This window comes from Triturus cristatus, chromosome 1_2 (genome assembly GCF_964204655.1).
Source record: "Triturus cristatus chromosome 1_2, aTriCri1.1, whole genome shotgun sequence".
In the NCBI taxonomy this organism is placed as follows: Eukaryota; Metazoa; Chordata; class Amphibia; order Caudata; family Salamandridae; genus Triturus; species Triturus cristatus.
The window spans coordinates 942,085,558-942,099,397 of NC_140580.1; the positions used below are offsets into that span (position 1 = coordinate 942,085,558).

Consider the following 13,840-nt stretch of genomic DNA (forward strand, 5'->3'; position numbering starts at 1 on the left):
GTGCCCCGTAGTAAATTTAGGATTTTGTCTCAGATTAATTTTGTGAATCGGGCCCATTGTTAGTTAGCCAGTCGGTCAATCCTTTAATAAATCTTGGTTCAAACTCTCTTACATCAGCCACCTACAGGAGGGGATGAAAGTTCTGGCACTTTAAAGTTCTAATGCATGGCTCTCATAGATAGCCTCTATCATCTATTTCAGTTTTTGTTAGTCATAACTCCTTTCTAAGACATCACAACAGTTGATAACAAGATATCAACTGTTGTGATGTCATTAAGGCCTTCCTACTTTGACTGAGAGCAGAAAGCACAGCCGGGTGAGAGGGAGGGAAGGCAGGGAAGGTAGTCGGTTTTGGTTAAGGATGGCAGGTAAGATATTTATTTTTCACATTTTGTCAGGGAGGAGAGGGCATGTTATGTATAGTTCTACCATTATCCTCTGCCCCAGGGCAGTAAGTGAAGGTAGGAGTGGATGACTTTGGAAACTATGCATCATATAAAATTATAGATGAGTAAAAAGTACATGACAGGGAAGTTTTTCACCTCGTAATTCTGAGTGACATCACAGAAACACGAGCTTCACTCATGTTGTCTATTTGACGTCACTCAGAACCCCTCGGTGAAATACATTCCTGTAATTCACTGTTATCCATCTATAATTCAATATATTGACCTTGAATCCATTAGCTATCGTCCTCTTCTCTCCTTATATGATGCGACCTAATGCTTGGACCAAGAAGTCAGGGCAGCGGAAAATAATATGTTTTTCATCAGCTCCAGTGTCAATAATGATACATCAGCAGGACATTCGTGGCTGCTTGTAGATTGCTTTAGCAATTGCTGATTTATCCCTATCGCACACATTTTCCTTATTATGCTCCAGATCAACGTGCACTACGCTGTCAACCCCCTTCAAGAATACCTCTTCTTTCATTGCTGTAAATACACCCCTTTAAATATGTTATAGTACAGAGATTAGTGTAATACTGCAGTGACATAAGGATGGCTTTGCGGAAAAGTTGGAGTAAGGGTACGTTCAATTCGAAGATAATGTCAATACTGAAGTTTGATTTTGGATTGCTTGAGTTGGATCATCAATAGAGTGGGAGTGATGTATATTGTGGTTTCATCTTCTTGGTCATGTGTGTTGAAATGGTTAGTGGCGCCCAGGGTCCTTTACCTTATCAGGAATGTGCCATCTAGGAGGACTGGTGTGTATTTGGCAGCTTGAAATATGTGTCTGAGGTTAAGACAGTTAGTTCTCTTATTCTTTTAACCACACTAACAGTGCCAGGTTGGCTGAGTGTTTGTTTATTGCATTATTGGTTGTTCTGGAGTATTCTGAGCCCAGTGACGTCAAACTTTATAGTGACTCAGAGAAGTGCTGGATGTATGTGCATAGTTCTGTCTATTTTGTTCATTGGAAAAACAGATAAAAAATGGTACTGAAATTAAATTCTGAATCCTGTTTAAGTCTAAACTCTTGTCATGCTAATTTTATTGCACTGATTTCAATATATTGGTTGTATTTTTCATTAATACCTATTTTGTTTAACAGACAGGGTAGCTCAGTGAGTTGATCCACTTGCTGATGAAATCTGTATATAACCTTGGCATCACAGGTTTGAATTTTAGCAGGCCATGTCCTGCTCCGCCTGTCATCTTCGTAGCTTGATAAAAGTGAGTGTGTATATGTTAGGTTGTAGCCATTGTTATTTACTATACCACAACGGCAAAAGAATGTGGTAACATTATTTTATTTAACGTGCCATAAAATACAAATTGACCTTGGTGGCAGCAGAATGGCTCAGAAGCAAGAAGACATCCTGCAAGCGTAATGTGTCCGTTTTATTTGAAATTTGATATTTGCAATGCTATGAAGTAAGAAATGTCTTTTTACAAAAAAAACCTCGAATAAATAAAAATAAATAAATAAATAAATATGGACAGCCTTCCACAAAACGGTTAAAAAGTAGACTGGAAGCATCCTGGGAATTGTATAGAGTGTTGAAGATGGTGCTGAGCAGGATCTCTCTGCAGCCGGGTGGTCACAAGCCTCACTCCTGCAGCCATTCGGTGCTGAGTCTCATTCCTGCAGCCAGGTGTCACTGTACCTCAGTTCTTCCTAGGCCCTGAGGGGAACCAAGAAAAGAGATTATAGAATATGGAAATAAACAACCCACCAATTTCATAAGCCTGATCAAGACTAAAAACTTCTCGAAATGTACCCTTTGCCCACAAATCATCCGGAATAAAACTGCTCAGGCGATAGAGAAAATCTGCAACCTATTCTTAAATATCATGGAATCACTTCATGAAACCAAAATCTCAATTGCAACAGGAGTAAATAACCTAATCACGGTATTAATTTACTTGGAATTCCCATAAATTTCTGACTTATCCGTATATTTAGAAAATGCCTAAAAACAGAAGTTAATTGTATTCATGAAAAAGCTAATTTACACCTGTCTTTTTTATGCTAGGTGAGTAAATAATTCCTGTCTAGGGTTAGGGAAATTTAAAATCTCTATTAACATTTTTCCCTAACATCCTGCCTTTATGCTCTCCTTTGAAAAGTGGGCTAATTGTTCTCTTTCAGCAGCTGTTTCACATGGGATTTTCAGGAATCTACATGTTCTGAAAAAGGTAGAAAACTTCCTTACGCATTTGTGTGATTGACCACTAAGTTCTGAATGAGTGAGTGTTCGGTACATTTTATGGGTTTTCCATGCATGTATACTACCTAACACGCCTCAGGGAACAACCAGCACTGGAGTGTGAATCAGAGTTGACAATTAATTGTGCGTTATATGCATTTACACTTATCATTCTTTATGAATCAAGCAGAAATTACTCAGTGTAAGTTTTGATTTTCTCTGATAAAAATTCAAATTACTATTGCATTTTCCCTATCTTAATATCATCTCCCAAGCTACATTATCCCCTGTGATCAGGAATCTTGTTATGCAGTTTGACTCTCATAGATACTGTCAAACTTCATTATCTCTGTGGCGACAGCCGCCTGCGTCAGCATCTCTCCATGTGAAGACTCAGGCAGCACACCTTCGTCTGGTTGGCCAAAAACCCTCATCTACTCTCTTGTTCTAGACAAACTGGACCAGGGCAACAATCACCTCCTTGATCTTCCCCAGCATGTACTCTGAGTAAATGTCTTTATTTCACCAAGTGCATGCTGTTCTCACAGATTGTTGTCCACACAAAATAAGGTCCTGTTTAACTTCCTTAAATTGGTCTTAATAACAGTTGATGATCATTATCTGGTGACCACCATTAGCTTTTACTGTCCAACCCACTGATACCCGGCACCTAGAGCCACCGGCATTCCTTCACGAGCAATTTCTTCTTGCTCCTGGCCCCACTACAGTGGAATGCTCTCCGTTCACCTAGGCAAACTCCTTTCTCTGGTAGCATTTACAAAAGGTTCTTCGGGCCCAGCATCTAGCCCCAGAAATGCCACCACAAAGCCATGTCAGTAGCTCTGTGAGTGCCGCGTGGAACATACCAACAGCCTGACCTACCGAACTCTTGATTCCAGTTCATAGACATGCATGCTATGTATGTTTGTTTGAGTCTGTATAGTTCCCCTTTTCCAACCTCCTTTCTCGGCCACCATCTCAATGCATGTGTCCTTTGACTTCTGCATGTTTATATACTGATTGTTAGTAATTATTGTAGGCATTTCTGGTCCAAATGTACTGTTACTTCAAATAATATTGATGTTTTAATCATATTTGTATGTATTGGTCTTCCTCAGCGGCCAGTCTAATTTCTGTCTCTTCTATTTTCTTTAAATTGGCCTCGAACCATAGAATGATTGCATTATCTCAGTGTGTGTCGATAATGGCAAAAGAGATATACCTCATAAAATCACCCTGACAGTACAAGCTTCCCTGAATGGCATTGTATGATATTAATCATGCAAAAACCAATAAAGACAGTTATAAACAAAAAAATCTGAGTGTGTGTTGCATCAAGGGAGGAGGTACTCTTTCTTAATGAGAGGCCTGTGTATGTTGGCTGTGCTATCTCTATTTTGTATAGTTGTTTTGATACAGCTCTACCGCTGACTAGGTGTGCCCTAAATTGTTCACAATACAAAGCTGCAGACCGCATGTTTTTACCAGTGCACAAACAGGTGAGTGTCTCTGGATGCTGGGAATTTAGAGCTCACAAATGGAGACCGACTAATGGTTTAGAATGCTGAGCTCCAACACCAACAACAAGAAACCTTATGGTGAGCGTGCAGTCCTACCAATGATTATTAACATAACATAACATGGCTTTTAAAGCTGCTTCATGGTTTGTTTTATGAACCAAGGCTACAGAGGGGTGAATGACAGCTGTACTAACCTGACTTGACACACTGCAGTAGATCCCACCCACATCCGAAGGGCATTACTATTCACACAATAATCTTTCCATGAACATGCCATATTTGCTCTTAAATGTTCTATAATAAACCCCATTGTTTGTCCCACTTTTCCTCCACATATGAGGTATATGCTCATCCAGCTGTGCTGTATGTTGTCCGGTTTGCTGCTCTAGATATGCATGATATGTTCCCCAAGAGGTGTTCCACCTATTCCGATTATTAAATCACCACTCCCCACGCGTGCCACACCTATTCCCAGTTACATATCACCTCTCCTCACATGCAGCATACCTGTTCCCAATTGTGTTATCACATCACCCCATATGTCATAATTCTTTCTAGTTGCACATCATCCCTCACCCACATGTACCATAACATGTTCCTAATTGTGCATCACCTCTTACCCACATCATGCCTGTTCAAATGTGTACATCTCTTCTCTCCCACATGTGTAATACTTGGTCTAAGTTGCTTATAACCTCCCCCATATGCATCATACCTGCTCTCATGTATCACCTCCCGCCGCGTGCATCATGGCTGATCCCAGTTGCATATGACCTCTCCCCTGCATGTGTCATTCCTGCTTTAAGTGTATATCACCGCTGATGTATATGTGCTCCCCCCATATGCTTCATACCTGTTCTCAGTTATGTGTCCCTCTCTCCTTCATGAATCATACATGTTCACATGTGCGCACCACCTTTCCCTCGTGTGCCATACCTGTTCCCAGTTGTGTAACTTCTATTGACAGTGATGTACTACTGTCTCCTGATTGGGTGCAGTCTTCTGCCAGCTGTGTGCCACCTGTCCCAGTTCTGTCCTATCTACTCCAAGCTCTGCCCAACTTGCCCTCAGCTGTCCCCCTAGTCTTCCCATAATGTTCACCCCTAAATCCAGTTTCAAGTGGTTCAGCCTGGACTCACCATTGCAGCCCATACCGCTCATGGACCCGATCCGGTCGATGCGCCTTCCGAAGCACCCTGAATCGCGCATCATCCTGGGGTTCTGGATAGCACGGAGCCCCTTCAGCAGGGAGTCCTTGAGGGAGTAAGCCCCTGCGGCGGCCACCCTTGGCTCGGACTGCTGGCTCTCGCCGTCTTCAGAGGGGTCTACCTGAAGCCCACCTTGGACCTCCGGCTCCTGCAGGTCGGGGCTGGACTCCAAGGTCTCCATCAGAGAGAACTTCTCCTCCAACCTCTCTAGGATGGTCTGAAAGAGACGTGTGAGCTGTAGTGAGTGGTCTGTGGTGTGCCGTTGCCGCTCTCGCGCCAGCCCAAGCACCCAGATAACTATAGTCATTATTTTTGATAACATAAGAATAACATAACCATATGAATAGTATGCGTTTCATCGTGAATTATAAACATAATTCAACGTTTTCTCATTACATTCTAAAGGTTGGCTGGCCAATGAACTCTTGACAGTAGATTCAAACAGCCACATTTATCACAACCTGTCAATGTTATGAGAATTCCGCAATACATTTGCACACGAAGAATACTGCACATATATAACAATGACTTAAAACAGCATGATAAGCCATAACTCTCATGCATGGTTAAATCATTAACACTGGGCTTCCTGTCTGCCAAGCGCCTTGTTACCCCATCAGGAGTAGTGAGCGCTACATAAATAATCACATCGTGCCATCCCTGTCAGGGTCAGCTTTATTAAATATAAATAAATAAATATCCACATTTATAAAGCGCGAACAATCACCCGTAAGGGTCTCTAGGCGCTGGGGGCCGTTGGGAAGATAAAGCAAACTATTGCCCAGAGTCACATGGTGCCGCCAGCACCGGGGGTCGAACCGTGATCCCCAGTTTCAGTCGCCCTGGCCGCGCGCCACACCTCTTCCTTGTTGCTGTTATTAATGTTTGATTTTGATATGATTATTATTACCAGTTGACGGTGTGATCCCCACAGCCTTCTGATAGTTGGTTGCAGTCCGAGGAGTGTTTGATTCAGACCTGCATCCGCGCATGTCCACGTTTCACTCAATTATAAATGATAAGTCGTTAATTTCTTTCAATGTGGCTGATGTTTCTGCTTTCTTCTTGTAAAGTTAAAATCATAATGCCACCTTCTGCGCCAACCTGGACAGCTGCTAAAAGACTCGGCAACGAGCACCGACCCTTTCACTTGTATTTCTTTGATTTGTTTGTTTTGCAATGTACATAGCGCGAACTTCACCCGAAGGTTTTGGAGCGCTATAAGTGAGCACCACTGTATTACACAAGTTTGCGTTCATTTTTTTAGGCGGGGGAAAAGGATTTGTCCAGAATCACACAATGTTGGGGGCCGACGGCGGGACTCGAATCTAGTTTCCAATTTCCAAAGTCGGTAATTTTTCTCCCCCTAGCGCCACATCCTACCTCCTCTATTCTGGTTCATCGCATTTTGTTTAAAAGTCCAGAGATCTATGGTTTAAACGTGTGGCCGTTAAACAGTCTAATTGTATCGTAAATATTGGTCATTTCTACGGTCTACCGGGAACGCTTAGGAACGGTTGATGGACCTTACGAGTTTAACAACAATTTTCGTTTCTGCCCTCGAACTCGCGCATTTACTCTACATCCGCCTCTGGGTCGGTTCGATTAATTTCCCCTCCCGTGGAATGGGTGAGCGAAGGTAGGGCACCCGGGCTCATCACAAGGACAGACCCTTCCCACCCCCTGCAGTAGTTAAGCTGGAGGGGGGCTTTGTACCCGCAGGGAGACCACCCGCCTCCCGCAGGATCCCTTTCCGAAACCTGGCTGCCGAACCCTTTTCGCGGCAGCTCGGACCGGACGCCCCTCACTGCAGAGCCGGCCGCGCGCGCTTCCTCCAACTCTCAAGAACACTTATACGGTTACCAAGAGACAACAAAGCAGGTGCATCGCATAAAAACAATAGTGCAGATCACTTAAACCTTTCCCCAAAAAACTCTTATTCAGAGAATAAATGTGCAGATTAGCAAAGCCTCACAATTACTAATGTAATTGTATTAGCAGCCAAATAACAGTTCTATCGTGCAGCAGTATCACACAGTATAGAACGATTTTATTAATGTAAAAGCATTTTAAAATTCCTTTTAGGCGGCTTCGTATGAAAACAACGCGCAGTACAATACAACGGAGCAGCTTTCCCTGGAAGGTGCGCAGTTTATACCCAGAATCATAGTTTTAGGGCCACAGGTAACTATAGATGGTCGCTTCCGCCAGACATTCACTGCAAATACAATTAGGTCTGCTGTATCGGTTTTCAAAGTCCTGTGAGCAACAGACACCTAGGTACTCTGAGCTTCAGGCAGACAGGACGAATCTATCCCATCTGCAGCCCAGGTACACTGGGCAGAAAAACAAGACATGCTCAGGTCTCAGTGCAGCCCCCTCCTCTCTTTCCAAGACCCCTCTCTCTCTGCAGGGCCATTTACCTCTCCTTCAGAGACACTGTTCCTGCAACCCCATACTTCCTTTAAGAACCCGCACCCTGTAGCACCCTCTTCCGAGAGTCTGTCTCCTGTAGCAAATCTCATCCTAGAATCCCTGCTCCCTGGGGTGCTGCAGGGAGCAGGAATTCTAGGATGAGATTTGCTACAGGAGACAGGAGTCCCATCACCCTGCAGCACCCCTCTTCCTAGAATCCCATTAAACTGCAGCATTCCTAGGATCCCATCACCCTGCAGCACCCCTCTTCCTAGAATCCCATTAACCTGCAGCATTCCTAGGATCCCATCACCCTGCAGTATCTCTCTTCTTGGCATCCCATCTGCCTGAGCACCCTGGCCTGAGGATCCCATCTCCCTGCAGCATTCCTCTTCCTGGAGTCCCAGCTCCCTGAACACCCCTGGTCCGAGGGTCCCCTCTCCCTGCAGCATCCCTCTTCCTAGGATACCAGCTCCCTGAGCACCCCTTGTCCGAGGGTCCCCTCTCCCTGCAGCATCCCTCTTCCTAGGATACCAGCTCTCTGAGCACCCCTGGTCCGAGGGTCCCCTCTCCCTGCAGCTTCTAGAGTCACATTTCCCGGAGTACCCCTGGTCGAAGGGTCCCCTATCCCTGAAGCATCCCTCTTCCTGGAGTCCCATCTCACGGCAGCATTCCTCTTCCTAGGATACCAGCTCCCTGAGCATTCCTGGTCCGAGGGTCCCCTCTCCCTGCAGCATTCCTCTTCCTAAAATACCAGCTCCCTGAGCATTCCTGGTCCGAGGGTCCCCTCTCCCTGCAGCATCCCTCTTCCTGGAGTCCCATCTCACTGCAGCATTCCTCTTCCTAGGATACCAGCTCCCTGAGCATTCCTGGTCCGAGGGTCCCCTCTCCCTGCAGCATTCCTCTTCCTAAAATACCAGCTCCCTGAGCATTCCTGGTCCGAGGGTCCCCTCTCCCTGCAGCATCCCTCTTCCTAGGATACCAGCTCCCTGAGCATTCCTGGTCCGAGGGTCCCATCTCCCTGCAGCTTCTAGAGTCACATTTCCCGGAGTACCCCTGGTCGAAGGGTCCCCTATCCCTGAAGCATCCCTCTTCCTGGAGTCCCATCACCCTGCAGCGTCCCTTTTGCTGGAGTCCCATCTCCCTGCAGTATTTCTCATACTAGGATCCCTTATCCCTGCAGCACCCCTCTAGCTAGAGTCCCATCACCCTGCAGCACCCCTCTTCCTAGAATCCCATCAAACTGCAGCATTCCTAAGATCCAGTCACACTGCAGCATCCCTCTTCCTTGGATCCCAGCTCCCTGAGCACCCCGGGTCCGAGGATCCCATCTCCATGAGCACCCCTCTTACTAGAGTCCCATTTCCTCGAGCATCCCTGGTCCGAGTTTCCCATTGTCCTACAGCATCCCTCTTCCTAGAGTCCCATGTCCCTGCACTATCACTCTTCTTAGGGTCCTCTCTCCCTGCAGCATTACTCGTCATAGGCCCTCATCTCGCTGCAGGACTCCGCTCCCTAGAATACTATCTGCCTACGGCATCTCTCTTCCTAGGATCCCAGCTCCCTGAGCACCCCTTTTCTGAGGGTGCCATCTCCCTGCAGCATATCGCTACCTGGAGTCCCATCTCCCTGAGCACCCCTGGTCCGAGGGTCCCCTCTCCCTGCAGTATCCTTCTTCCTGGCGTCCCATCTCCCTGGGCACCCTTGGTCTGAAGTTCCCCTCTCTCCTCCAGCATTTGTCTTCCTGGACCCCCATGTCCCTGAAGTATATCTCTTCTTAGGATCCCCTATTCCTGCAGCATCCCTTGACATCTCCCTGCAGGACTCCTTTTCGTAGAATACTATCTGACTACAGCAGCCCTCTTCCTAGGATCCTATCTCTCTGAGCACCCCTTGTCCGAGGGTCCATCCATCCCATCTCCCTACAGCATCCCTTGCCATAGGGCCTGTCTCCCTACAGGACTCCTCTCCTTTTTTTGTGTGCAGTTTTATATAGTGTGAGCTCGACCCAAAGGTATTGAGCGCTTTACATGAGCTTCAGTTACATTACACAAGGACACATTCAATTTTGTTAGGCACAGTGAGATTAAGAGATTTTCCCAGAATCACAAGATAATGCCAAGACTCAAACCTGCTTCCATAGGATGCCATCTCCCTGCAGAACGCCTGGTCCGAGGGTTCCATCTCCCTGCAACACCCCTCTTCCTGAAATCCCATCTTCCTGTAGTATCATTCTTTCTGGGTTTCCATTTACACGCAGAATCCCGCTTACTGATCCCATCTCCATGGAGCATCCCTCCTCCTAGGGCTCCATCTCTCTACAGGTTCCCTGTTCCTAGGATCTGTTGTCCCTTTCGCACCCCTGGCCAGAGCATTCCATCTTCTTGAAGAATCCCTCTTCTCATTTCCTCAACTTCGTTCACTATCAATGTTCCTAGTATCCTATCTCCTAGCAGCATCCCGGTCCGAGGATCCCATTGCCTTGCAGCATCCCTCTTCCCAGTGACCCATCTTCCCGCAGCATCCTGCTTCCGAGTATCCCCTATCCTTTCAGCATCCCTATTCCTGGAGTCCCACGTCCCTGGACCATGCCTCTCTCTTTCTGGGGTTCCACCCCCATGCAGAATTCCTCTTCCTATGGTCCTACCTCCCTGCAGCAGCCCTCCTTCTCCCTGCAGCAGCCCTCCTTCTAAAGGGCCATCTCCCTGGAGCACCCCTCTTTCTAGAGGGCCATCTCCCTGGAGCACCCCTCTTTCTAGATGGCCAACTCCCTGGAGCACCCCTCTTTCTAGAGACCCATCTCCCTGGAGCACCCCTCTTTGTAGGATCCAATTACCCAGCAGCTTCTCTTTTCCTTGATCCCATCTCCCTGCAGCATTCCTCTTCCTGTGACCCCATCGTCCTTCAGCATTCCTCTTCCTAGGATCCCATCACCCTGCAGCATTCCTCTTCCTAGGATCCCATCACCCTGCACCATTCCTCTTCCTAGGATCCAATCACCCTGCAGGGTTCCTCTTTATATGACCCCTGTCACCCTGCAGCGTTCCTCTTCCTAGCATCCCATCACCCTTACAGTGTTCCTCTCCCTTTGATCCCCTCACCCTGCAACATTCCTCTTCCCTGGACCCCAGGACCCTGCAGCATTCCTCTTCCTAGGACCCCATCACCCCGCAACATTCCTCTTCTTGTGACCCATCGCCCTTTAGCATTTCTCTTCCTAGGATCCCATCACCCTGCACCATTCCACTTCCACTGGATCCCATCACCCTGCAGCATTCCTCTTCCTAGGATCAAATCACCCTGCAGGGTTCCTCTTTCTATGACCCCTGTCACCCTGCAGCGTTCCTCTTCCTAGGATCCCATCACCCTTACAGTGTTCCTCTCCCTTTGATCCCCTCACCCTGCAGTATTCCTTTTCCTAGGACCCCCATCACCCTGCAATATTCCTCTCCCCTTGATCCCATCACCCTGCACCGTTCTTTCTTTCCTTGATCCCATCACCCTGCAGCATCCCTCTACCTAGGATCCCATAACCCTGCAGCACCTCTCTCCCTAAAATCCCATTTATGCATCATTCATCTCTCTGAAAACACACCACTTCCCACAGAAACTTCTCTGACTGACGCATCCCTCTTTCTAGGATTCCACCTCTCCAGCCTGCAGCATCCCTGCAGCAACCCATCACCCTTCAGCATCCCTCTCTGTATGACCCCTTCTCCCTGCAGTATCACTCTCCCTTCAACACTCCACTTCCTATAGGACCTTCTCTACCTGAAGCATCCTTCATCCTAACACGATTTGTCCCAAAAGTTCCTTTCCCTGCACCATCCCATTTTCAAAGGGTCACATTTCCTTGCCCTCATTTTCTATGAGACACCCTCGCCTGCAGTGCTCCTTTCCCCTAACACCTCTCTCCCACAAAAATCCCCGGCCCACCCTCTCTCCTTTTCTTCAAGGGCCCATCTCCTTAGCAGGCATCTTCCTAGAGCCCACCCTCCCTGCACCACCCCTCTTCAGTGCTTAATTTGAGCCTGTGATTACCAGTGCTCGGCACCAGCACTGAATTGGTGTCCAGTGCTGGGCACCGGCACTTCATTGTCATCACCGCACTTATGACACACTGCCACGTGGTGGTGATGCTCATCTAATTTAGAGATGAGCAGAACAACGGTTGTTAATGACTACAATATACATTTTAAAAAAAATTACAGATAGCCGCCTCCTCAGCCATGCCTATAACTTTGGGGACCTGGAATTCTCTGAACTGTCGCACGTGCAGGCGAGAGAGAGGGTTAGTAGTTGTTTTGGTGCTGCCATTAACAGTGATGTCAATGGCAATGGGTGGTGCAAGCTGCAGTGGCCTCCTGGTCAGGACCCTGGCGCTTACTATTTTACAAATTAAGCACTACACCTCACCCCACCACACCCCTGCTCCTACACGACCTTTTATCTCTTGAGCCCTTCCCTGCCCCGGGGGTCTCACCTTCAGGCTGTCCAGCTCCCGGGCGGGACTCAGGTCATAGATGGGGCCCGCTCTGGCCCCCTGCAGCTGCAGCAGCAGGATGAGCAGGAGCCCGGAGAGGAGCGGCGCCCTGGGGTCCATGCCGGAGGGGAGGGTGCTGGAGCGCGGGTCCTCTGGTTTCCTTGAGTCTGCAGGTCTCTCGCTTCGGCCTCTCGCGCCCTCGTGTCTCGCGCTCACTGTTCAGACTCCGGGTCTCTCCTGTGCCTCTGGTATCCCCCGCACTCGTCTCGAGGTGTATCCTGTATTTCTTGCTCTGTTCTTTTTTGTTCTTTCTCTAAGGTTTCCCTTTTTCTCCCGCGGTCTCTAGCTCTGGTACTCCGACCTTTCTTCGGTCTTCCTCTTCTGCCTCTTCTCCCTCAATCTTTGGTCTTTTATACCCTGTCGGGTGCGCTCCCGGACCCGGGTTTATCGGGGTCTTATCTGCACACATTCCTGTCCCGGGCTCAGATATGGGGAGTTCGTGTCCCCCTCCATGAGGCACCGGTGAGGAATGTGTCACGAGCCCGCCCCCCAGCTCCCGCTATCCCCGTGATTCCGGCCGCAGATAGCGCTCGGGCTCTCAGCGGAAGATTCTTCCAAACACGGTGCGTTCCGGGAAAGGCGGGAACACGCCACGAAATCACTCCCGTCTCCCCCGAGTCCCACAACAACACCCAGGCAGAGCCATAGATCCCAGCCGGGAGACACCGGCGAAAGCCCGCCAGGGACCACAAGAAGCCGAGGCTGTAAATCACACGAGGAGACAGACACTAACCAAATAAACTACAGGACCAAGAACTCACACTAGCAAGTCAAGAACTCCCGCCGAGCCAAGACACCACACTCCAATAACCAAGATTTACCACAGAACTATGAACGTACATAACAGAACAAGAACTCTTGTAACCGAACTAGGAACTCACACTACTGAACCAAGAACTTACGCTACTGAACCAAGAACTCACACAACTGAAGCAAGAACTCACACAACTGAAGCCAGAACGTACACTACTGAACCAAGAACTCATACAACTGAAGCAAGAACTCACACTACTGAACCAAGAACTCACACTACTGAAGCAAGAACTCACACAACTGAAGCCAGAACTTACACTACTGATCCAAGACCTCACATCACACTCCTGGACCAAAAACTCACACTACTGAAGCAAGAACCTACACTACTGAACCAAGAACTTACACTACTGAACCAAGAACATACCCTACTGAATCAAGAACTTACACTACGGAACTCACACTACCAAATCAAGAACTACCGCTGAGCCAGGGCATCACACTCCAATAGCAAAGACTTACCACAGAACCATGAATTTACACAACAGAACAATAACTCCTGTAACTGAGCTGGGAACTCACACTACTGAACCAAGAACTTACACTACTGAACCAAGAACTCACACAACTGAAGCAAGAACTCACACTACTGAACCAAGAACTCACACAACTGAAGCTAGAACTTACACTACTGAACCAAGAACTCACACAACTGAAGCTAGAACTCACACTACTGATCCAAGAC

General features: G+C 47.6%; 1 protein-coding gene across 1 annotated transcript; it reads right to left on the bottom strand.

Annotated features, from left to right (window-relative positions):
- Positions 1–1,740: 1,740 nt before the first annotated feature.
- LOC146868393 (natriuretic peptides A-like) lies at positions 1,741–12,675 on the bottom strand. The gene is made up of 3 exons (XM_085609917.1): positions 12,283–12,675; positions 5,316–5,601; positions 1,741–2,131 (listed from the first exon to the last, which is right to left on the bottom strand). The coding sequence occupies exons 1-3, from the start codon at positions 12,400–12,402 to the stop codon at positions 2,115–2,117; spliced, it is 423 nt and encodes a 140-aa protein (XP_085466043.1). The 5' UTR covers positions 12,403–12,675; the 3' UTR covers positions 1,741–2,114.
- Positions 12,676–13,840: the final 1,165 nt, after the last annotated feature.

What these genes read in the sequence shown, in the direction of transcription:
- LOC146868393 (XM_085609917.1), bottom strand. Translation starts at nt 12,402, where the DNA reads ATGGACCCCAGGGCGCCGCTCCTCTCCGGGCTCCTGCTCATCCTGCTG. An exon ending in GGGAGCTGGACAGCCTGAAG is followed by an intron (nt 5,602 to 12,282) that starts GTGAGACCCCCG and finishes CGTCTCTTTCAG; the next exon opens with ACCATCCTAGAGAGGTTGGA.